At 46.5% G+C, this 24,380-nt stretch overlaps 1 protein-coding gene across 1 annotated transcript in view; it reads left to right on the top strand.

The window, feature by feature from the left end:
* The window catches only part of LOC129820324 (angiopoietin-2-like), a 101,339-nt gene extending 85,339 nt beyond the window's left edge, over nt 1-16,000 (top strand). The window contains exons 6-9 of the mRNA XM_055877395.1: nt 1,217-1,383; nt 12,669-12,799; nt 15,161-15,322; nt 15,377-16,000. Of these exons, the coding sequence (XP_055733370.1) occupies nt 1,217-1,383; nt 12,669-12,799; nt 15,161-15,321 (459 nt within the window). The 3' untranslated portion in view covers nt 15,322; nt 15,377-16,000. The remainder of the gene's footprint in view (nt 1-1,216; nt 1,384-12,668; nt 12,800-15,160; nt 15,323-15,376) is intronic.
* The last annotated feature ends 8,380 nt before the right edge of the window (nt 16,001-24,380 follow it).

Raw genomic sequence — 24,380 nt, 5'->3', positions numbered from 1 at the left:
GCTTGGGTCATTGATAAGTCATTGTCTCAACGCAGCCTTAAATTGCTGTGAAAGGATCCAGGATCCCAAATTATTTGGGTGGATCCCATCCTCCTTATAAAACGACCTTTGTTTCTAGAAGGTATCGAAATTGTCAATAAAGTTACTCCCATTAAACTGCAATAGTCACGTAGCCAGTTGTGAAGAGAAAGAATCCTGCTAAAGTATTCAATGCCACGATTCAGAGAGGGCACAGGGCCAGATATGATCAGAGAGGGCACAGGGCCAGATATGATCAGAGAGGGCACAGGGCCAGATATGATCAGAGAGGGCACAGGGCCAGATATGATCAGAGAGGTCACAGGGCCAGATATGATCAGAGAGGGCACAGGGCCAGATATGATCAGAGAGGGCACAGGACCAGATATGATCAGAGAGAACACAGGGCCAGATATGATCAGAGATGGCACAGGGCCAGATATGATCAGAGAGGGCACAGGGCCAGATATGATCAGAGAGGGCACAGGGCCAGATATGATCAGAGAGGACACAGGGCCAGATATGATCAGAGAGGACACAGGGCCAGATATGATCAGAGAGGTCACAGGGCCAGATATGATCAGAGAGGACACAGGGCCAGATATGATCAGAGAGGACACAGGGCCAGATATGATCAGAGAGGACACAGGGCCAGATATGATCAGAGAGGGCACAGGGCCAGATATGATGGGTCTTTTATTAGTGTCTAGCAGAGAGTCAATCAGCTCTTTAAAATCCAGTTTCAACTGTTCAGAACTGCCCTTCATAATGTCATTAAAATTCACATAGACTACGATAGAATCAATGTCTATGTTCTGACCTAGCACATTCGTGAGCAGATTAGTAATGTCATTTAGTCGAGCTCCGGGTTACGACATTGCAGGGTCAAGCAATACAGGGACTAACTGTCAGTAGTAGGTCAAAGATTGTCAGGAATGATCAAGATGTTAACATTTGCTTATTCACTTTCCTCAGTAAAAATAATTTAACTCTTCACTCACATTATCCCTCTTCATTCCTCTCAAAGGTACACTGACATTTATATCTTAACATATCTCTGTTGATGTCATCTGTCGCTCTGAAGGGACATTGTATCTTAACATATCTCTGTTGATGTCATATTTACCATGTAAAGTTTTTTTTTTTTATATGACCCTTCGTTCAGTTTGTCCTCTTTCTCTCACCATACCTGATGCAGGGTTTTGGGGATCCCTCGGGAGAGTACTGGGCAGGAAATGACCTCATCCACCTGCTGACCAGCTCCCAAGAGTACAGTCTCCAGGTGCAGCTGAAGGATGCTGAGGGGAACGAAGCTTACTCCCACTACAGTCACTTCTATATAGACGCAGAGAACAAAAACTACAGGTACCAGCATGCAATACACCCTTCCACAGTGGCGGCCAAGAGCTAGAAGGCAAATCAAATCACATTTTATTTGTCACATGCTTTGTAAACAACAGGTGTAGACTACTAGTGAAATGCTTACTCCTAACGATGCAGAGAGAAACACAAAGGAATAAATACACAATGAGTAACGATAACTTGGCTATATACACAGGGTGCCAATTCTGAGTCAATGGGCAGGGGTACGAGGTAATTGAGGTAGATACTGTATGTACATGTACTGTAGGTAGGGGTAAAGGATAGATAATATACAGTAACAGCAGTATACTGTAGGTAGGGGTAAAGGATAGATAATAGACAGTAACAGCAGTATACTGTAGGTAGGAGTAAAGGATAGATAATAGACAGTAACAGCAGTATACTGTAGGTAGGGGTAAAGGATAGATAATAGACAGTAACAGCAGTATACTGTAGGTAGGGGTAAAGGATAGATAATAGACAGTAACAGCAGTATACTGTAGGTAGGGGTAAAGGATAGATAATAGACAGTAACAGCAGTATACTGTAGGTAGGGGTAAAGGATAGATAATAGACAGTAACAGCAGTATACTGTAGGTAGGGGTAAAGGATAGATAATAGACAGTAGCAGCAGTATACTGTAGGTAGGGGTAAAGGATAGATAATAGACAGTAACAGCAGTATACTGTAGGTAGGGGTAAAGGATAGATAATAGACAGTAACAGCAGTATACTGTAGGTAGGGGTAAAGGATAGATAATAGACAGTAACAGCAGTATACTGTAGGTAGGGGTAAAGGATAGATAATAGACAGTAGCAGCAGTATACTGTAGGTAGGGGTAAAGGATAGATAATAGACAGTAACAGCAGTATACTGTAGGTAGGGGTAAAGGATAGATAATAGACAGTAACAGTAGTATACTGTAGGTAGGGGTAAAGGATAGATAATAGACAGTAACAGCAGTATACTGTAGGTAGGGGTAAAGTGACTAGACAACAGGATAGATAATAGACAGTAACAGCGTATGTGATGAGTTAAAATAATTAGGGCAAAAAGGGTCACTGCAGATAGTCTGGGTAGCTATTTGGTTAACTATTTAACTAGCAATTTACAAGTCTTATGGCTTGGGGGTAAAATCTTTTTCAGGGTCCTTTTCTAGTGGTCCTGGATGGCAGGGAGCTAGGCCCTAGTGATGTACTGTGTCGTACGCACTACCCTCTGTAGCACCTTACGGTTGGAATAAGGGTTCATAGGGAACGAAGTCCATATTTAAAAAATTAATAAATACATTTTCTCATACATGTTAACCGTAGTTAATCAACAGCCACTTCCAGTAAGTGAGATTTTATCTGATGATGTTGTTAAAATGTATCTGATGGGTTTGACTTTGAATTACCTTCCGTGTTCCATTCCTTCTGGAATGTGAGTCTCTTAGAGCCGTGTCACAATCAGATTAGAATCAGAAACTAAACGGAAGGGATTCTGGGGAGAGTTTTAGTAAAGAGTTTTGTTTCTGAAAGGCATAATTGCGTGGGAGTTCTTCCCTTTCAGACTTCCTTAAGCCTGCGATGTAAATCCCTCCACTCTGTCAAATCATCCACCATTATTCACACGTTAACTTTGCTTTTCTTTATCGCCGGGTAGAAAGAAAGGAAGAGTAGATCGTGTGGTCTGTCTCGAAGAACATCATCAGTGATGAGCTGTAGCAGTGGGCAAGCTGCCGCTTTTCTGTCTCCATCTCTCTTTCCATCACTGCAGCTACAGCTGCCCCTGAGGCATCCCCTTCCAGCTGAGGAAAACAGGAAATGGCAACCTATTCCCTACATAGTGCACTATCTTTGGCCAGGAACCATAGTGCACTATCTTTGGCCAGGGACCATAGTGCACTATCTTTGACCAGGGACCATAGTGCACTATCTTTGACTAGGGACCATAGTGCACTATCTTTGGCCAGGGACCATAGTACACTATCTTTGGCCAGGGACCATAGTGCACTATCTTTGGCCAGGGACCATAGTGCACTATCTTTGACCAGGGACTATAGTGCACTATCTTTGACCAGGGACTATAGTGCACTATCTTTGACTCCCAGGTGGTCATCGGTCCACTACTAAAGCCCTGATGTGGTCTCTCTCTCTCCACTACTAAAGCCCTGATGTGGTCTCTCTCTCTCCACTACTAAAGCCCTGATGTGGTTTCTCTCTCTCCACTACTAAAGCCCTGATGTGGTCTCTCTCTCTCCACTACTAAAGCCCTGATGTGGTATCTCTTTCTCCACTACTAAAGCCCTGATGTGGTCTCTCTCTCTACACTACTAAAGCCCTGTGGTTGTATCTCACTCTCCACTACTAAAGCCCTGATGTGGTATCTCTCTCTCCACTACTAAAGCCCTGATGTGGTATCTCTCTCTCCACTACTAAAGCCCTGATGTGGTATCTCTCTCTCCACTACTAAAGCCCTGATGTGGTATCTCTCTCTCCACTACTAAAGCCCTGATGTGGTATCTCTCTCCACTACTAAAGCCCTGATGTGGTATCTCTCTCTCCACCACTAAAGCCATGTGGTGGTATCTCTCTCTCCACTACTAAAGCCCTGATGTGGTATCTCTCTCTCCACTACTAAAGCCATGTGATGCTATCTCTCTATCCACTACTAAAGCCCTGATGTGGTAACTCTCTCTCCACTACTAAAGCCCTGATGTGGTATCTCTCTCTCCACTACTAAAGCCCTGATGTGGTATCTCTCTCTTCAATACTAAAGCCCTGATGTGGTATCTCTCTCTCCACTACTAAAGCCCTGATGTGGTATTTATCTCTCCACTACTAAAGCCCTGATGTGGTATCTCTCTATCTCCTCTACTAAAGCCCTGATGTGGTATCTCTCTCTCCACTACTAAAGCCCTGATGTGGTATCTATCTCTCCACTACTAAAGCCCTGATGTGGTATTTATCTCTCCACTACTAAAGCCCTGATGTGGTATCTCTCTCTCCACTACTAAAGCCCTGATGTGGTATTTATCTCTCCACTGCTAAAGCCCTGATGTGGTATCTCTCTCTCCACTACTAAAGCCCTGATGTGGTATTTATCTCTCCACTACTAAAGCCCTGATGTGGTATCTCTCTCTCCACTACTAAAGCCCTGATGTGGTATTTATCTCTCCACTGCTAAAGCCCTGATGTGGTATCTCTCTCTCCACTACTAAAGCCCTGATGTGGTATTTATCTCTCCACTACTAAAACCCTGATGTGGTATCTCTCTCCACTACTAAAGCCCTGATGTGGTATCTCTCTCTCCACTACTAAAGCCCTGATGTGGTCTCTCTCTCTACACTACTAAAGCCCTGATGTGGTATCTCTCTCTCCACTACTAAAGCCCTGATGTGGTCTCTCTCTCTACACTACTAAAGCCCTGATGTGGTATCTCTCTCTCCACTACTAAAGCCCTGATGTGGTATTTGTCTCTCCACTACTAAAGCCCTGATGTGGTATCTCTCTCTCCACTACTAAAGCCCTGATGTGGTATCTCTCTCTCCACTACTAAAGCCCTGATGTGGTATTTATCTCTCCACTACTAAAGCCCTGATGTGGTATCTCTCTCTCCACTACTAAAGCCCTGTGGTTGTATCTCTCTCCACTACTAAAGCCCTGTGGTTGTATCTCTCTCTCCACTACTAAAGCCCTGATATGGTATCTCTCTCTCCACTACAAAAGCCCTGATGTGGTATCTCTCTCTCCACTACTAAAGCCCTGATGTGGTATCTCTCTCTCCACTACTAAAGCCCTGTGGCGGTATCTCTCTCTCCACTACTAAAGCCCTGTGGTGGTATCTCTCTCTCCACTACTAAAGCCCTGTGGAGGTATCTCTCTCTCCACTACTAAAGCCCTGTGGTGGTATCTCTCTCTCCACTACTAAAGCCCTGTGGTGGTCCTCTCTCTCCACTACTAAAGCCCTGTGGTGGTCCTCTCTCTCCACCACTAAAGCCATGTGATGGGATCTCTCTCTCCACTACTAAAGCCCTATAATTGCTTTCTTCCTCTCTCCACTACTAAAGCCCAACCTGAGATAACTAACAGATTGTTTTAACTCAGATGTGCTTCAAAAAAGAGGAATGTGATTGACAGGTGCAGATCCATTAACATTTGAGACTCAGTGTAGATGAAGTGGAGTTTGATGAAGTGTTTGAAAAAGGCCGGAGGTGTTTGACAAGGTGGTGAAACAAAATGCTCGTTAGTGTAGAGGTTTGTGTAGCACCGGAAGTAATTCACTTAACTTTACATTTAGTTCCAGGATCATCCTTAAATAACCTAAAATCCTAACTTTACCCATTAAGCCGGTGCAAAATGGATCTGTTTCTAGGAGCTATATTCATCCTACTCTGAATGGTGCTAGTGTTGGTGAGCTGTCAGCTCTTTTGCCAACTACTGCTGAGCAGCACTCCGTCTCACCTCGCTGATTATGTGCTAGGTTCATTATCATGCTGTGAACATCTGGTCCTCCTCCTCAGGGTTGGGTTTACGTAGGGATCACCCCAGCCAGAGGCCTGTTGTGCTAGGCTTCTACCCAGCCGATGCAGGCCGCACTCGGGCCAAGGCATCTCCTTCTTGAGCGTTCTCTGGCCAATGCAACCTCTTCTCCATACAACGCAACCCTTATACAGCCTTTTTTAGGCCAATGCAAACCCTTCTCTGGAGCAGTCGGGTCACCCAATTACTTTGCGATTTCTTCCATCCATCCAACCAAGGAAGGCATCCAACCCTTTCCCTTGTGTTCCCAGGCCAAGGAAGCATCTTCTCGAGGGCCAAACACCTCCATAGCAAGCCCCTTCTCCCATCTGTCCCTGTAGCTAAGGCAGTCTCATATCCATAGCCAGCCCCTTCTCCCATCTGTCCCTGTAGCTAAGGCAGTTTCATATCCATAGCCAGCCCCTTCTCCCATCTGTCCCTGTAGCTAAGGCAGTGTCATATCCATAGCCAGCCCCTTCTCCCATCTGTCCCTGTAGCTAAGGCAGTTTCATATCCATAGCCAGCCCCTTCTCCCATCTGTCCCTGTAGCTAAGGCAGTGTCATATCCATAGCCAGCCCCCTCTCCCATCTGTCCCTGTAGCTAAGGCAGTGTCATATCCACAGCCAGCCCCCTCTCCCATCTGTCCCTGTAGCTAAGGCAGTGTCATATCCATAGCCAGCCCCCTCTCCCATCTGTCCCTGTAGCTAAGGCAGTGTCATATCCACAGCCAGCCCCCTCTCCCATCTGTCCCTGTAGCTAAGGCAGTGTCATATCCATAGCCAGCCCCCTCTCCCATCTGTCCCTGTAGCTAAGGCAGTGTCATATCCACAGCCAGCCCCCTCTCCCATCTGTCCCTGTAGCTAAGGCAGTCTCATATCCATAGCCAGCCCCCTCTCCCATCTGTCCCTGTAGCTGAGGCAGTCTCATATCCATAGCCAGCCCCCTCTCCCATCTGTCCCTGTAGCTAAGGCAGTGTCATATCCACAGCCAGCCCCCTCTCCCATCTGTCCCTGTAGCTAAGGCAGTGTCATAACCATAGCCAGCCCCCTCTCCCATCTGTCCCTGTAGCTAAGGCAGTGTCATATCCACAGCCAGCCCCCTCTCCCATCTGTCCCTGTAGCTAAGGCAGTCTCATATCCATAGCCAGCCCCCTCTCCCATCTGTCCCTGTCGCTGAGGCAGTCTCATATCCACAGCCAGCCCCCTCTCCCATCTGTCCCTGTAGCTAAGGCAGTCTCATATCCATAGCCAGCCCCCTCTCCCATCTGTCCCTGTAGCTAAGGCAGTCTCATATCCATAGTCAGCCCCCTCTCCCATCTGTCCCTGTAGCTAAGGCAGTCAGACCCATAGCCAGCCCCTTCTCCCATCTGTCCCTGTAGCTAAGGCAGTCTCATATCCATAGCCAGCCCCTTCTCCCATCTGTCCCTGTAGCTAAGGCAGTCTCATATCCACAGCCAGCCCCTTCTCCCATCTGTCCCTGTAGCTAAGGCAGTTTCATATCCATAGCCAGCCCCCTCTCCCATCTGTCCCTGTAGCTAAGGCAGTCTCATATCCATAGTCAGCCCCCTCTCCCATCTGTCCCTGTAGCTAAGGCAGTCAGACCCATAGCCAGCCCCTTCTCCCATCTGTCCCTGTAGCTAAGGCAGGCTCATATCCATAGCCAGCCCCTTCTCCCATCTGTCCCTGTAGCTAACGCAGTTTCATATCCATAGCCAGCCCCCTCTCCCATCTGTCCCTGTAGCTAAGGCAGTCTCATATCCATAGTCAGCCCCCTCTCCCATCTGTCCCTGTAGCTAAGGCAGTCAGACCCATAGCCAGCCCCTTCTCCCATCTGTCCCTGTAGCTAAGGCAGGCTCATATCCATAGCCAGCCCCTTCTCCCATCTGTCCCTGTAGCTAACGCAGTTTCATATCCATAGCCAGCCCCCTCTCCCATCTGTCCCTGTAGCTAAGGCAGTCTCACATCCATAGCCAGCCCCCTCTCCCATCTGTCCCTGTAGCTAAGGCAGTCTCATATCCATAGTCATTCTCTCTAGGACTTCATTATATCCAAATACATCCCTTTTGTAGCCAATGTAACTATTAATGATCAATCCCTTTAGCCAGAACAGTCCAAAACCTAAACCCCATCTCTAAATCACTTCCTTAGCTAGCCAATCCAGGTCACCCTCCCATTCTTCCACTGCCCACACTGCCCACACCCAATCCTCCTCTCATAGTCTTTCCCCCGGCCAGAGCTCCCCTTCCTGCCAACATCACCACTTTCTTCAGCAACATCTCCCCTCTGCTAATGCAACTACTTCTTGAGCTTTCTCTGGTCAACATCCCCCCTGCTAACGCAAAACCTTCTTGAGCTTTCTCTGGTCAACATCCCCCCCTGCTAACGCAAAACCTTCTTGAGCTTTCTCTGGTCAACATCCCCCCCTGCTAACGCAAAACCTTCTTGAGCTTTCTCTGGTCAACATCCCCCCCTGCACCAAAACGCCAACGCCTCAGAAGAGGTAGAAGGAGTCGCGCCCTAATCAGACTCAGGTGGAGTGCATACCATCCACCGCTTCCAACTGCTTCCAACTATATTACCCATTGACTTCTTATGGCTGCAGGGGGCAGTATTGAGTAGCTTGGATGAATAAGGTGCCCAGAGTAAACTGCCCGCTCCTCAGTCCCAGTTGCTAATATATGCATAGTATTAGTAGATTTGGATAGAAAACACTCTGAAGTTCCTAAAACTGTTTGAATAATGTCTGTGAGTATAACATAACTCATATGGCAGGCAAAAACCTGAGAAAAAAATCTAACCAGGAAGTGGGAAATCTGAGGTTTGTAGTTTTTCAAGTCATTGCCTGTCAAATATACAGTGTCTATGGGGTCATATTGCACTTCATACGGCTTCCACTAGATGTCAACAGTCTTTAGAACCTTGTTTGATGCTTTTACTGTGAAGGAGGGGGGGAATGGGAGCTGTTTGAGTCAGAGGTCTGCCAGAGTGGCATGAGCCGGTCACTTGTGTTCACGTGAGAGTTAGACCTGCGTTCCATCGCATTTCTGAAGACAAAGGAATTCTCCGGTTGGAACATTATTGAAGATTTATGAAAAAAAAACATCCTAAAGATTGATTCTATACTTCGTTTGACATGTTTCTACCAACTGTATTATGACTTTTCATCTGAACTTTCGCCTGGACCTGCCCGCGCGTCGTGAGTTTGGATTGTGTACTAAACGCGCAAACAAAAAGGAGGTATTTGGACATAAATGATGGACGAACAAATCAAACATTTATTGTGGAACTTGGTGTCATGTTCGTCATAATGAGGAGACCAAGGCGCAGCATGGTAAGCGAACATAACTCTTTAATAAAAGAGAGAACACTGAACAGAACTAAGCAAAACAACAAAACGAACCGTGAAGCAATATGGCTAGTGCAGAACAGGCAACTAAACATAGAATAACAACCCACAAACTACCCAAGGAATATGGCTACCTAAATATGGTCTCCAATCAGAGACAACGCTAAACAGCTGCCTCTGATTGAGAAACAATCTAGGCAACCATAGACATATAAACACCTAGACATACAAAAACCCCTTAGACATACAAAACACCTAGACAATACAAAAACTAAACAAACCAACCCTTGTCACACCCTGACCTAACCAAATAATAAAGAAAACAAAGATAACTAAGTTCAGGGCGTGACACTGGGATTCCTGGAAGTGCATTCTGACGAAGATCATCAAAGGTAAGTGAATATTTATAATGTTATTTCTGACTAATGTTGACGGCACAACATGGCGGATATTTCTTCTGGCTGGTTTGGGCTCTGAGCGCCGTACTCAGATTATATTTCCGTAAAGTTTTTTTGGAAATCTGACACAGCGGTTGCATTAAGGAGAAGTGTATCTAAAGTTCCATGCATAACAGTTGAATTTCCATCAACATTTATAATGAGTATTTCTGTGAATTCATGTGGCCCTCTGCAAAATCCTAGCATGTTTTTGAAATACTGAACATAACACAAAATGAGATTTTTGGATATAAATATGCACTTTATCGAACAAAACAAACATGTATTGTGTAACATGAAGTCCTATGAGTGTCATCTGATGAAGATCATCAAAGGTTAGTGATTAATTTTATCTCTATTTGTGCATTTTGTGACTCCTCTCTTTGGCGGGAAAAATGGCTGTGACTTGGTGGTGACCTAACATAATCATTTGTGGAGCTGTCGCTGTAAAGCATTTTGGAAATCAGATACTGTGGCTGGATTAACGAGAATTCTATCTTTAAAATGGTGCCTAATACTTGTATGTTTGAGAAATTTGATTTATGAGATTTTTGTTGATTGGTATTTGGCGCCCTGCAAATACATTGGCTGTTGGCGAGACAGGTTAAAGCAGTATCCAAATCATGTAGTGATCACAATCTAGTAGCCATATCTAGGAACACCAAAGTTCCAAAGGCTGGGTCTAATATAGTGTATAAGAGGTCATACATTAAGTTTTGTAGTGATTCATATGTTGATGATGTAAAGAATATTTGCTTTTGTGAGTTGTGTAATGAGGAGCAAACAGACGCTGCACTTGTGAAATTGCTTATCCCAGTTACTAATAAGCATGGACCCATTAAGAAAATAACTTAAAACTGTTGAATCCCCTTGGATTGATGAGGAATTGAAAAAATTGTTTGGTTAAGAGGGATGAGGCAAAAGGTATGCCAAATAATTCTGGCAGACCAATCAGTTAGCAAACGTACTGCAAATCAATAAGAATGATAGTAAAAAGCTTTAGAGCACCAAAAAGGTGAACTTGGCACCATCATTTATTTATCTTCATCACAAAACACTCTGATATTACCAAATATTGATTTGTTTCATTGGTAAGATAGGGATGTCAGCATGCCAGCAACACATGCTGATACTACACATCCAAGTATAATTGACCAAATTAAGAAAGACACAAGTTGTAATTTAGAATTCTGTAAAGTCAGAGGTGAAAGAGGTGAACAAACATATTGTTGTCTGTCAACAATGACAAGCCACCGGGGTCTGATAACTTGGATGGAAAATTACTGAGGATGATAACCAACATTATTGACACTCCTATTTGCCATATAAAAAAAATGTGTTTGACCAAATACAATGAATTAACAACCTGTTTTCAGTACTCTTATAGGGAAAGGTTTTCAACATGTTTGGCACTTACAGAAATGTCTGATGATTGTGAGAGACATTGAGAGAAATTGATAATAAAAAGATTGTGGGAGCTGTTTTGTTTGACCGTATCGATCATAATCTACTAATGGAACAACGTATGTGTTATGGCTTTACACCCCCTGCTATAATGTGGATAAAGAGTTACCTGTCTAACAGACCACAGAGGGTGTTCCTTCATGGAAGCCTCGCCAACATAATCCAGGTAGAATCAGGAATTCCCCAGGGTAGCTGTCTAGGCTCCTTAATTAAATAAAAAATCTTTACTAATGACATGCCACAGTCTCTGAGTAAAGCCAGAGTGTCTGTGTATGAGGACGACTACTTGTCAGCTACTACAGCTACTGAAATGACTGCAACACTTAACAAAGATCTGCAGTCAGTTTCAGAATGAGTGGAAATAAATTAGTCCTGAATATAAAAAAACTATACAATTTGGGACTAATCATTCACTAAATCCTAAACTTCATCTAAATATTGTAATAAATAATGTGGAAATTGATCAAGTTGAGGTGACTAAACTGCTTGGAGTAACCCTGGATTGTAAACTGTCATGGTCAAAACATATTGATGCAACAGTAGCTAAGATGGGGGGAAGTCTGTCCATAATAAAGCGATGCTCTGCAATATCAACAATGCAGGTCCTACAGGCCCTAGTTTTGTCGCACCTTACAGTCGTGTGGTCAGGTGTCACAAAGAGGGATTTAGGAAAATTACAATAGGCTTAGAGCAGAGCAGCTGGACCTTAAACGTACAAGGAAAACTAACATTAATAATACACATGTCAATCTCTCCAGGCTCAAAGTGGAGTAGAGATTGACTTCATCACTACTTGAGTTTGTGAGAAGTATTGACTTGTTGAAAGCACCAAGCTGTCGGTTTAACCTACTGGCACACAGCTCAGACACCCATTCATACCCCGCAAGACGTGCCACCAGGGGTCTGTCTAAACTACTAGCACTAAGCTCAGACACACATACATAACCCACAAGACATGCCACCAGAGGTCTGTTTAAACTACTAGCACTAAGCTCAGACACCCATTCATACCCCGCAAGACATGCCACCAGGGGTCTGTCTAAACTACTAGCACTAAGCTCAGACACACATTCATACCCCACAAGACATGCCACCAGTCCCCAAGTCCATACATACCCCACAAGACATGCCACCAGGGGTCTGTTTAAAATACTAGCACTAAGCTCAGACACACATACATACCCCACAAGACATGCCACCAGAGGTCTGTTTAAACTACTAGCACTAAGCTCAGACACACATACATACCCCACAAGACATGCCACCAGAGGTCTGTTTAAACTACTAGCACTAAGCTCAGACACACATACATACCCCACAAGACATGCCACCAGAGGTCTCTTCCCAGTCCCCAAGTCCAGAACAGACTATGGGAGGCACACAGTACTACATAGATCCATGAATACATTGAACTCCACATCAAGTAACTCATTAGCGCAGTAATATCCTCCCACTGCCAGTCTCCATGGCCAGCGTTTTCAGAAGTATGGTTGTTAAATACAGTGTCTTTGTGTTGATTGTTCTGGTCCGTTCTCCCAGTCTCCATGCCCAGGGATTCAGTGGTAGTGCTGGCCGCACCAGTAGTCTGACCCACCCTGGGACCCAGTTCAGCACCAAGGACCGAGACAACGACCGCTGCTCCTGCAAGTGCGCCCAGATGGCTTCTGGAGGTACAGGCTCTGATGCCCTCTTTCTTCTTTCATTTAACCAGTTGTTTTACGCTAGTCAAGAACGTACCAGATAAAAGCATGTCATGACAGGCCTGATAGAAACTAAAGGAGCTTGACAAGGTGTTGATATTTTTCTTTGTTGGTCAAATTAATTAAGCGAGAAATGTTGGTGGAAACGCTTTTATGTGGAAATATTGATATAATGGAAGTCAACTTGGAATCACGTAATGACGTGTGGTCCTCCAACTCAGGAAAACCATGCAGTTTGTTAGGCTACAGATTCAATAAATGATGATGAACATAACTGCTGTTGAAAGAGCCTGGTGATGATCTTAATGCTGCTTTATAATAAATATCCTCTTATTCTGGTGACATGATGATCGATGCAGCGTAGTAGATACCTCTCCCCTCTCCTCTAGGTTGGTGGTTTGAGGAGTGTGGTCCCTCTGCTCTCTCTCTCTCTCTTCCTGACCCCTGACCTCTCCCCTCTCCTCTAGGTTGGTGGTTTGAGGAGTGTGGTCCCTCTGCTCTCTCTCTCTCTCTTCCTGACCCCTGACCTCTCCCCTCTCCACTAGGTTGGTGGTTTGAGGAGTGTGGTCCCTCTGCTCTCTCTCTCTCTCTTCCTGACCCCTGACCTCTCCCCTCTCCTCTAGGTTGGTGGTTTGAGGCGTGTGGTCCCTCTGCTCTCTCTCTCTCTCTTCCTGACCCCTGACCTCTCCCCTCTCCTCTAGGTTGGTGGTTTGAGGAGTGTGGTCCCTCTGCTCTCTCTCTCTCTCTTCCTGACCCCTGACCTCTCCCCTCTCCTCTAGGTTGGTGGTTTGAGGCGTGTGGTCCCTCTGCTCTCTCTCTCTCTCTTCCTGACCCCTGACCTCTCCCCTCTCCTCTAGGTTGGTGGTTTGAGGCGTGTGATTCCTCTGCTCTCTCTCTCTCTCTTCCTGACCCCTGACCTCTCCCCTCTCCTCTAGGTTGGTGGTTTGAGGAGTGTGATCCCTCTGCTCTCTCTCTCTCTCTTCCTGACCCCTGACCTCTCCCCTCTCCTCTAGGTTGGTGGTTTGAGGAGTGTGGTCCCTCTGCCCTCTCTCTCTCTCTTCCTGACCTCTCCCCTCTCCACTAGGTTGGTGGTTTGAGGAGTGTGGTCCCTCTGCTCTCTCTCTCTCTCTTCCTGACCCCTGACCTCTCCCCTCTCCTCTAGGTTGGTGGTTTGAGGCGTGTGATCCCTCTGCTCTCTCTCTCTCTCTTCCTGACCCCTGACCTCTCCCCTCTCCTCTAGGTTGGTGGTTTGAGGCGTGTGATTCCTCTGCTCTCTCTCTCTCTCTTCCTGACCCCTGACCTCTCCCCTCTCCTCTAGGTTGGTGGTTTGAGGCGTGTGATTCCTCGGCTCTCTCTCTCTCTCTTCCTGACCCCTGACCTCTCCCCTCTCCTCTAGGTTGGTGGTTTGAGGAGTGTGATCCCTCTGCTCTCTCTCTCTCTCTTCCTGACCCCTGACCTCTCCCCTCTCCTCTAGGTTGGTGGTTTGAGGCGTGTGATCCCTCTGCTCTCTCTCTCTCTCTTCCTGACCCCTGACCTCTCCCCTCTCCTCTAGGTTGGTGGTTTGAGGAGTGTGATTCCTCTGCTCTCTCTCTCTCTCTTCCTGACCCCTGACCTCTCCCCTCTCCACTAGGTTGGTGGTTTGAGGCGTGTGATTCCTCTGCTCTCTCTCTCTCTCTTCCTGACCCCTGACCTCTCCCCTCTCCTCTAGGTTGGTGGTTTGAGGAGTGTGATCCCTCTGCCCCTCTCTCTCTCTTCCTGACCCCTGACCTCTCCCCTCTCCTCTAGGTTGGTGGTTTGAGGAGTGTGATCCCTCTGCCCTCTCTCTCTCTCTTCCTGACCCCTGACCTCTCCCCTCTCCTCTAGGTTGGTGGTTTGAGGAGTGTGGTCCCTCTGCTCTCTCTCTCTCTCTTCCTGACCCCTGACCTCTCCCCTCTCCTCTAGGTTGGTGGTTTGAGGAGTGTGGTCCCTCTGCTCTCTCTCTCTCTCTTCCTGACCCCTGACCTCTCCCCTCTCCTCTAGGTTGGTGGTTTGAGGAGTGTGATCCCTCTGCTCTCTCTCTCTCTCTTCCTGACCCCTGACCTCTCCCCTCTCCTCTAGGTTGGTGGTTTGAGGAGTGTGGTCCCTCTGCCCTCTCTCTCTCTCTTCCTGACCCCTGACCTCTCCCCTCTCCACTAGGTTGGTGGTTTGAGGAGTGTGATTCCTCTGCTCTCTCTCTCTCTCTTCCTGACCCCTGACCTCTCCCCTCTCCTCTAGGTTGGTGGTTTGAGGCGTGTGATTCCTCTGCTCTCTCTCTCTCTCTTCCTGACCCCTGACCTCTCCCCTCTCCACTAGGTTGGTGGTTTGAGGCGTGTGGTCCCTCCAACCTGAACGGTATCTACTACGCTGGCGTCTCCAACGTGGTCCGCTACAACGGTATCAAGTGGTACTACTGGAAGGGACCGAGCCTCATGACTACCGTGACTACCATGATGGTTCGACCCGCAGGCTTCTGAGGCATAACGGCTGCTACCGTGACGACCATGATGGTTCGACCCGCAGGTTTCTGAGGCATAACGCCGGCGATCGCCGATGACGTCAGCGGGAAGCGACTGATGACATCACCATGACTGACTAAAATGACTGACTGATGAGCGATTCTGGAATAATGACGTTTGACAGAAATACGGAATATGATATTTGAGTGGAGATTTTTAGACGTTTTTTTTCTGAAATGTTTTCCGTTTTAGAAATGTTTCCCGCTGAAATGGCGCAGTGGCTTACACCGTAAATGTGTGTTTTATAATGTGATTGTACATATATTGTGGATGCATAACGGTATTGTCACGCCCTGACTTTAGTTATATTTGCTTTCTTTATTATTTGGTTAGGTCAGGGTGTGACAAGGGTGGTTTGTCTAGGTTTCCCTTGTCTAGGGTTTTTTGGTCATCTATGTGGATTTTGTATTGTCTAGGGGTTTGTAGGTTTATGGTGGCCTGAGTGGGTTCCCAATCAGAAACAGCTATTTATCGTTGTCTCTGATTGGGGAGCCTATTTATGTTGCCATTTTCCGTGTTGGTTTGGTGGGTAGTTGTGCATGTTTAGTTGCCTGTGAGCACTACGTTGGCGTCACGTGTCGGTTGTTTATTGTTTTGTTGGCGACATCGTTAAATAAACAAGTACGTACGCTCAAAACGCTGCTCCTTGGTCATTTAAACGGCCGTGACAGGTATATTATGGCTTACTGCTACTCCCCTTTCGTTGTCCAGAAAACTTTAATAGTAATTCTTCCTGACTTTTTCCCTCTATGCCACTCAGAGATGCTTGTAAATCCCTTTTTTAAGGAGAGAATTATCCTCATAAAAGTGCATGATAAATAAACACAGGTGTTTCTACAAGCATATTTACTTTCCCGACTGTATATTTGTGATAAAAGGAGAAGTAAAATCATTATTTTACAGAAAAAAGGGGAAAAATTACCAATAAACTGTAGTGGTGTTTGGCTCCATCTACGTCCCCGTCTCCAAGGCTTCAACATGGACGTTTGACCAGGGTACTAGAGAGGTCAGAACAGACCCCTTCTCTAAGGGTATTACAGTACTCCCCTTCACCCTCCTCTCCTCCCCTCCTCTCACCTCCCCTCCTCTCTCCTCTCTCCTCCCCTCCTCCCCTCCTCTCTCCTCTCCTCCCCTCCTCTCTCCTCTCCTTCCCTCCTCTCTCCTCCTCTCTCCTCCTCTCTCCTCCCCTCCAGTCTCCTCTCCTTCCCTCCTCTCTCTTCTCCTCCCCTCCTCTCTCCTCTCCTCCCCTCCAGTCTCCTCTCCTTCCCTCCTCTCTACTCTCCTCCCCTCCAGTCTCCTCTCCCTCCTCTCTCCTCTCCTCCCCTCCTCTCTCCTCTCCTCCCCTTCCCTCCTCTTTCCTCTCCTTCCCTCCTCTCTCCCCTCCTCCCTCTCCTCTCCTCTCCTCTCCTCTCCTCCCCTCTCATCCCCCTCCTCTCCTCTCCTCCCCCTCCTCTCACCTCTCCTTCCCTCCTCTCTCCTCTTCTTCCCTCCTCTCTCCTCCCCTTTCTCCTCTCCTCTCCTCTCCTTCCCTCCTGTCTCCTCTCCTTCCCTCCTCTCTCCTCTCCTCCCCTCCAGTCTCCTCTCCTTCCCTCCCCTCTCTCCTCTCCTCTCCTCTCCTCTCCTCTCCTCTCCTCTCCTCTATCCTCTCTCTCCTCTCCTCTATCCTCTCTCTCCTCTAGGTACCAGCGTTCAATGTTGCCCCTAGAGGCTGTTTTCCACGTAATCTCCCGACGTCCTGAGTCATGGACGGACGTCGAATACTGGCTTGTATCACGGGGGACCTGGCTATTATGAATGTGTTTCTAGCAGCCAAATTCTCTTTTTATTCCTTCAGTTCCAGTGGCATCGTCTCCCAGGAGAGACATCTACATCACAATAATATCTATATGGCTGTACTGCAATAAGGCACATTAAGAGATGATGAACACACACACACACACACACACACACACACACACACACACACACCACACCACACACACACACTTGTATTTGCATGCGTAGTGCCTAAATGCTTATCACGTTTACTGCAGCCTCCACGGACTGGATGAGATATGGATCACATCACAGGGTGTGTGTGTGTTTATGAGTGTCTCTCTGTGTGTGTTGTGTGTACAACAAGCCGGGGGGGAAGGAAGAGAGACCAGCAGCTAGTACCTCTGATCTATAGGAGGTAAGAGGTACAGTACCTCTGATCTATAGGAGGTAAGAGGTACAGTACCTCTGATCTATAGGAGGTAAGAGGTACAGTACCTCTGATCTATAGGAGGTAAGAGGTACAGTACCTCTGATCTATAGGAGGTGAGAGGTACAGTACCTCTGATCTATAGGAGGTAAGAGGTACAGTACCTCTGATCTATAGGAGGTGAGAGGTACAGTACCTCTGATCTATAGGAGGTAAGAGGTACAGTACCTCTGATCTATAGGAGGTGAGAGGTACAGTACCTCTGATCTATAGGAGGTAAGAGGTACAGTACCTCTGATCTATAGGAGGTAAGAGGTACAGTATCTCTGATCTATAGGGGTAATAGGTACAGTATCTCTGATCTATAGGAGGTGAGAGGTACAGTACCTCTGATCTATAGGAGGTAAGAGGTACAGTACCTCTGATCTATAGGAGGTAAGAGGTACAGTACCTCTGATCTATAGGAGGTAAGAGGTACAGTACCTCTGATCTATAGGAGGTAAGAGGTACAGTACCTCTGATCTATAGGAGGTAAGAGGTACAGTACCTCTGATCTATAGGAGGTAAGAGGTACAGTACCTCTGATCTATAGGAGGTAAGAGGTACAGTACCTCTGATCTATAGGAGGTAAGAGGTACAGTACCTCTGATCTATAGGAGGTAAGAGGTACAGTACCTCTGATCTATAGGGGTAATAGGTACAGTATCTCTGATCTATAGGGGTAATAGGTACAGTATCTCTGATCTATAGGAGGTAATAGGTACAGTACCTCTGATCTATAGGGGTAATAGGTACAGTATCTCTGATCTATAGGGGTAATAGGTACAGTATCTCTGATCTATAGGAGGTAAGAGGTACAGTATCTCTGATCTATAGGAGGTAATAGGTACAGTACCTCTGATCTATAGGGGTAATAGGTACAGTATCTCTGATCTATAGGGGTAATAGGTACAGTATCTCTGATCTATAGGAGGTAAGAGGTACAGTACCTCTGATCTATAGGGGTAAGAGGTACAGTACCTCTGATCTATAGGAGGTAAGAGGTACAGTACCTCTGATCTGTAAGAGGTACAGTATCTCTGATCTATAGGGGGTAAGAGGTACAGTACCTCTGATCTATAGGGGTAATAGGTACAGTATCTCTGATCTATAGGAGGTAAGAGGTACAGTACCTCTGATCTATAGGGGTAATAGGTACAGTACCTCTGATCTATAGGAGGTGATATGTACAGTACCTCTGATCTATAGGGGTAAGAGGTACAGTATCTCTGATCTATAGGGGGTAAGAGGTACAGTACCTCTGATCTATAGGAGGTAAGAGGTACAGTACCTCTGATCTGTAAGAGGTACAGTATCTCTGATCTATAGGGGGTAAGAGGTACAGTACCTCTGATCTATAGGGGTAATAGGTACAGTATCTCTGATCTATAGGAGGTAAGAGGTACAGTACCTCTGATCTATAGGAGGTAAGAGGTACAGTACCTCTGATCTATAGGGGTAATAGGTACAGTATCTCTGATCTATAGGAGGTAAGAGGTACAGTACCTCTGATCTATAGGGGTAATAGGTACAGTACCTCTGATCTATAGGGGGTAAGAGGTACAGTACCTCTGATCTATAGGGGGTAAGAGGTACAGTATCTCTGATCTATAGGGGTAATAGGTACAGTACCTCTGATCTATAGGAGGTAATATGTACAGTACCTCTGATCTATAGGAGGTAAGAGGTACAGTACCTCTGATCTATAGGGGTAATAGGTACAGTACCTCTGATCTATAGGGGTACAAGGTACAGTACCTCTGATCTATAGGGGTAATAGGTTTAGGTTTGAGAGAGGTTTTATTTGGGATGGAGCCTCTCATTTTGTCTATCATTTGTCACCAGAGTGATGATCGTCTTATGAAACTTAGTGAGACAGATAATACCCTCCTCGGCCACCAGGGGGCACTCTGACCACATTCTAGAGAATTTCTTTCTGTACCTTTTAGTTCTTTGGTCGTTCTTCTGAGGTATTTAGACCTGAAGGGGTTGGCTTCTCTCTCTCTCTCTCTCTCTCTCTCTCTCTCTCTCTCTCTCTCTCTCTCTCTCTCTCTCTCTCTCTCTCTCTCTCTCTCTCTCTCTCTCTTTCTCTTTCTCTTTCTCTCTCTCTCTCTTTCTCTTTCTCTCTCTCTCTTTCTCTCACAGACAGACAGACAGACAGACAGACAGACAGACAGACAGACAGACAGACAGACAGAGAGAGACCAAATAACCCTGTGTGGTAATAACCCCGAGTGGTAATGACCCCGAGTGGTACTGACCCCGAGTGGTAATGACCCCGAGTGGTAATGACCCCGAGTGGTACTGACCCCGAGTGGTACTGACCCCGAGTGGTAATGACCCCGGGTGGTACTGACCCCGAGTGGTAATGACCCCGAGTGGTAATGACCCCGAGTGGTAATGACCCCGAGTGGTAATAACCCCGAGTGGTAATAACCCCGAGTGGTAATAACCCTGCATGGTAATAACCCTGCATGGTAATATCCCTGCATGGGCCTGCTGAGCTGAACCCTAGGCCAGGTCTCAGACAAGGTTACTAATCTAGCCAGCATGGTTCACCTGCCAGTCAAGTCCAGCTCTGCCTCTGTCTCTTCAGTACCTGGCACAGGAAACCCAACCAGGTGTCTCTCCTCTGGCTGGACAGTTAGGAGGAAGTCCATCTCTGTCTCTTCAGTACCTGGCACAGGAAACCCAACCAGGTGTCTCTCCTCTGGCTGGACAGTTAGAAGGAGGCCAAACGCCAAGAGCTCAGCAATTACAACTCTAACTTGATTGGATTAGAAATTAGTACTCGGTTTGAGTGAGAGAATGACAGACACTTACTGCTGTAGGGACAGACAGGTGTAGACAGACACTTACTGCTGTAGGTACAGACAGGTACAGACATACAGGCACAGACACACAGGTACAGACATACAGGTACAGACATACAGGTACAGACAGACAGGTACAGACAGACAGGTACAGCCAGACAGGTACAGCCAGACAGGTACAGCCAGACAGGTAGACAGACAGGTGCAGACAGACACGTACAGACAGACAGGTACAGACAGACAGGTGCAGACAGACAGGTACAGCCAGACAGGTACAGACAGACAGGTGCAGACAGACAGGTACAGACAGACACTGCTGTACAGACAGACAGGTGCACACAGACAGGTACAGACCGACAGGTACAGACAGACACTGATGTACAGACAGACAGGTACAGATAGGTACAGACAGGCACTGCTGTACAGACAGACAGGTACAGACAGGTACAGACAGGTACACACAGGCACTGCTGTACAGACAGACAGGTACAGATAGGTACAGACAGGCACTGCTGTACAGACAGACAGGTACAGACAGGTACAGACAGGTACACACAGGCACTGCTGTACAGACAGACAGGTACACACAGGTACAGACAGGAACTGCTGTACAGACAGACAGGTACACACAGGTACACACAGGCACTGCTGTACAGACAGACAGGTACACACAGGCACTGCTGTACAGACAGACAGGTACAGATAGGTACAGACAGGCACTGCTGTACAGACAGACAGGTACAGACAGACACTGCTGTACAGACAGACAGGTACAGACAGACACTGCTGTACAGACAGACAGGTACAGACAGACACTGCTGTACAGACAGACAGGTACAGACAGACAGGTGCAGACAGGTACAGACAGGCACTGCTGTACAGACAGACAGGTACATACAGGTACAGACAGACACTGCTGTACAGACAGACAGGTACAGACAGATAGGTACAGACAGAAAGGTGCAGACAGACAGGTACAGACAGACAGGTGCAGACAGACAGGTACAGACACTGCTGTAGAGACAGACAGGTGCACACAGACAGGAACAGACAGGTACAGACAGGCACTGCTGTACAGACAGACAGGTACATACACGTACAGACAGACAGGTACAGACAGACACTGCTGTACAGACAGACAGGTACAGACAGGTACAGACAGACACTGCTGTACAGACAGACAGGTACAGACAGGTACAGACAGGAACTGCTGTACAGACAGACAGGTACAGACAGCTACAGACAGACACTGCTGTACAGACAGACAGGTACATACAGACACTGCTGTACAGACAGGTACAGACAGACAGGTGCAGACAGACAGGTACAGACACAGGTACAGACAGACACTGCTGTACAGACAGACAGGTACAGACAGGTACAGACAGACACTGCTGTATAGACAGACAGGTACAGACAGGTACAGACAGACACTGCTGTACAGACAGACAGGTACAGACAGGTACAGACAGGAACTGCTGTACAGACAGACAGGTTTTAGACAGACAGGTGCAGACAGGTACAGACAGACACTGCTGTACAGACAGACAGGTACAGACAGGTACAGACAGACACTGCTGTATAGACAGACAGGTACAGACAGACACTGCTGTACAGACAGACAGGTACAGACAGACAGGTACAGACAGACAGGTACAGACAGACAGGTGCAGACAGACAGGTACAGACAGGTACAGACAGACACTGCTGTACAGACAGACAGGTACAGACAGGTACAGACAGACAGACAGGTCCAGACAGACAGGTACAGACAGACAGGTACAGACAGACAGGTACAGACAGACAGGTACAGACAGACAGGTGCAGACAGACAGCTCCAGACTCCATTAGATTGGTGTTCTCTCTCTAAACACAGTTAACCCTTTTTCTTTCTTAAATACATATTTTCGTCTCATATGAACAAGTGACGTGTTTGATTCATCTCTCCGAGAATCTAACGGTCCTATTTCCATTACGCTCAGCAACACAAAGCCTCCGCTATTCATGGGAAAATGTGTTCGTTTCAAACGGCACCCTATGGATCCTGGTCAAAAGTAATCAACTATGTAGGCAATGAGAATGCCATCTGGGATGAACAGATTGTGAAATCACAGGGAAGAGTTAATTGAAGGATAATACCAGGTTTGACATTTGTGATGTGAGAGTTCAAGCAGACATTCATGAAGCGCAGAAGGAACACTGAGGGAGATCCTATCTGTGGGTTTCTGTATCCTGAGGGAGATCCTATCTGTGGGTTTCTGTATCCTGAGGGAGATTCTATCTGTGGGTTTCTGTATCCTGAGGGAGATCCTATCTGTGGGTTTCTGTATCCTGAGGGAGATCCTATCTGTGGGTTTCTGTATCCTGAGGGAGATCCTATCTGTGGGTTTCTGTATCCTGAGGGAGATCCTATCTGTGGGTTTCTGTATCCTGAGGGAGATCCTATCTGTGGGTGTCTGTATCCTGAGGGAGATCCTATCTGTGGGTTTCTGTATCCTGAGGGAGATCTTATCTGTGGGTTTCTGTATACTGAGGGAGATCCTATCTGTGGGTTTCTGTATCCTGAGGGAGATCCTATCTGTGGGTTTCTGTATCCTGAGGGAGATCCTATCTGTGGGTTTCTGTATCCTGAGGGAGATCCTATCTGTGGGTTTCTGTATCGTGAGGGAGATTATATCTATGTGCATCTGTGGGTTCTGTATTCTGTGATGAATTTGAGTTCAACAATTCTAGACCTTTCTTTTTGGCATGTAGCTGGACTTGATTTAAATAGGTTTAAATTGTCTTCCAATGTTTCTTTCCATTGATCCCTCTATCTTCGGGGTCCTGTTCATATTTCTCTCTTTCATTCTCTTTCCATCCTATTATCTGTCCCTCTAACCTTCATCCACACTCAGACAGTTCTTTACAATGTCTTTGATCAATAATTGATAAAGAAAATCTTTTCACTGTTGAAAGAGAATGAGGAGAAAAAGAGAGGACCAAAAGACAGAGGACCTAAAGACAGAGGACCTAAAGACAGAGGAAATAAAGACAGAGGACCTAAAGACAGAGGACCAAAAGACAGAGGACCTAAAGACAGAGGACCTAAAGACAGAGGACCTAAAGACAGAGGACCTAAAGACAGATGAGAGAAAGACAGAGGACCAAAAGACAGAGGACCAAAAGACAGAGGAACTAAAGACAGATGAGAGAAAGACAGAGGACCAAAAGACAGAGGAACTAAAGACAGAGGACCTAAAGACAGAGGACCTAAAGACAGAGGACCTAAAGACAGAGGACCTAAAGACAGAGGACTTAAAGACAGATGAGAGAAAGACAGATGCCCTAAAGACAGAGGAACTAAGGACAGAGGCCCTAAAGACAGAGGACATAAAGACAGAGGCCCTAAAGACAGAGGCCCTAAAGACAGAGGCCCTAAAGACAGAGAAACTAATGACAGAGAAACTAAAGACAGAGAAACTAACGACAGAGGCCCTAAAGACAGAGAAACTAACGACAGAGGCCCTAAAGACAGAGAAACTAACGACAGAGAAACTAAAGACAGAGGCACTGAAGACAGAGGCACTAAAGACAGAGGAAATAGAGACAGAGGCCCTAAAGACAGAGGACCTAAAGACATAGGACCTAAAGACAGATGAGAGAAAGACAGAGGCCCTAAAGACAGAGGCCCTGAAGACAGAGGCCCTAAAGACAGAGGCCCTAAAGACAGAGGAACTAAAGACAGAGGAGAGAAAGACAGAGGCACTAAAGACAGGAAAACTAAAGACAGAGAACCTAAAGACAGAGGACATAAAGACAGAGGACCTAAAGACAGAGGACATAAAGACAGAGGACTTAAAGACAGAGGACCTAACGACAGATGAGAGAAAGACAGAGGCCCTAAAGACAGAGGCCCTAAAGACAGAGGAACTAAGGTCAGAGGCCCTAAAGACAGATGCCCTAAAGACAGAGGAAATAAAGACAGAGGAACTAAAGAC

Source organism: Salvelinus fontinalis, chromosome 22 (assembly GCF_029448725.1).
Source record: "Salvelinus fontinalis isolate EN_2023a chromosome 22, ASM2944872v1, whole genome shotgun sequence".
Lineage (NCBI taxonomy): Eukaryota > Metazoa > Chordata > Actinopteri > Salmoniformes > Salmonidae > Salvelinus > Salvelinus fontinalis.
This window is presented reverse-complemented; position numbering and strand designations above follow the sequence as displayed.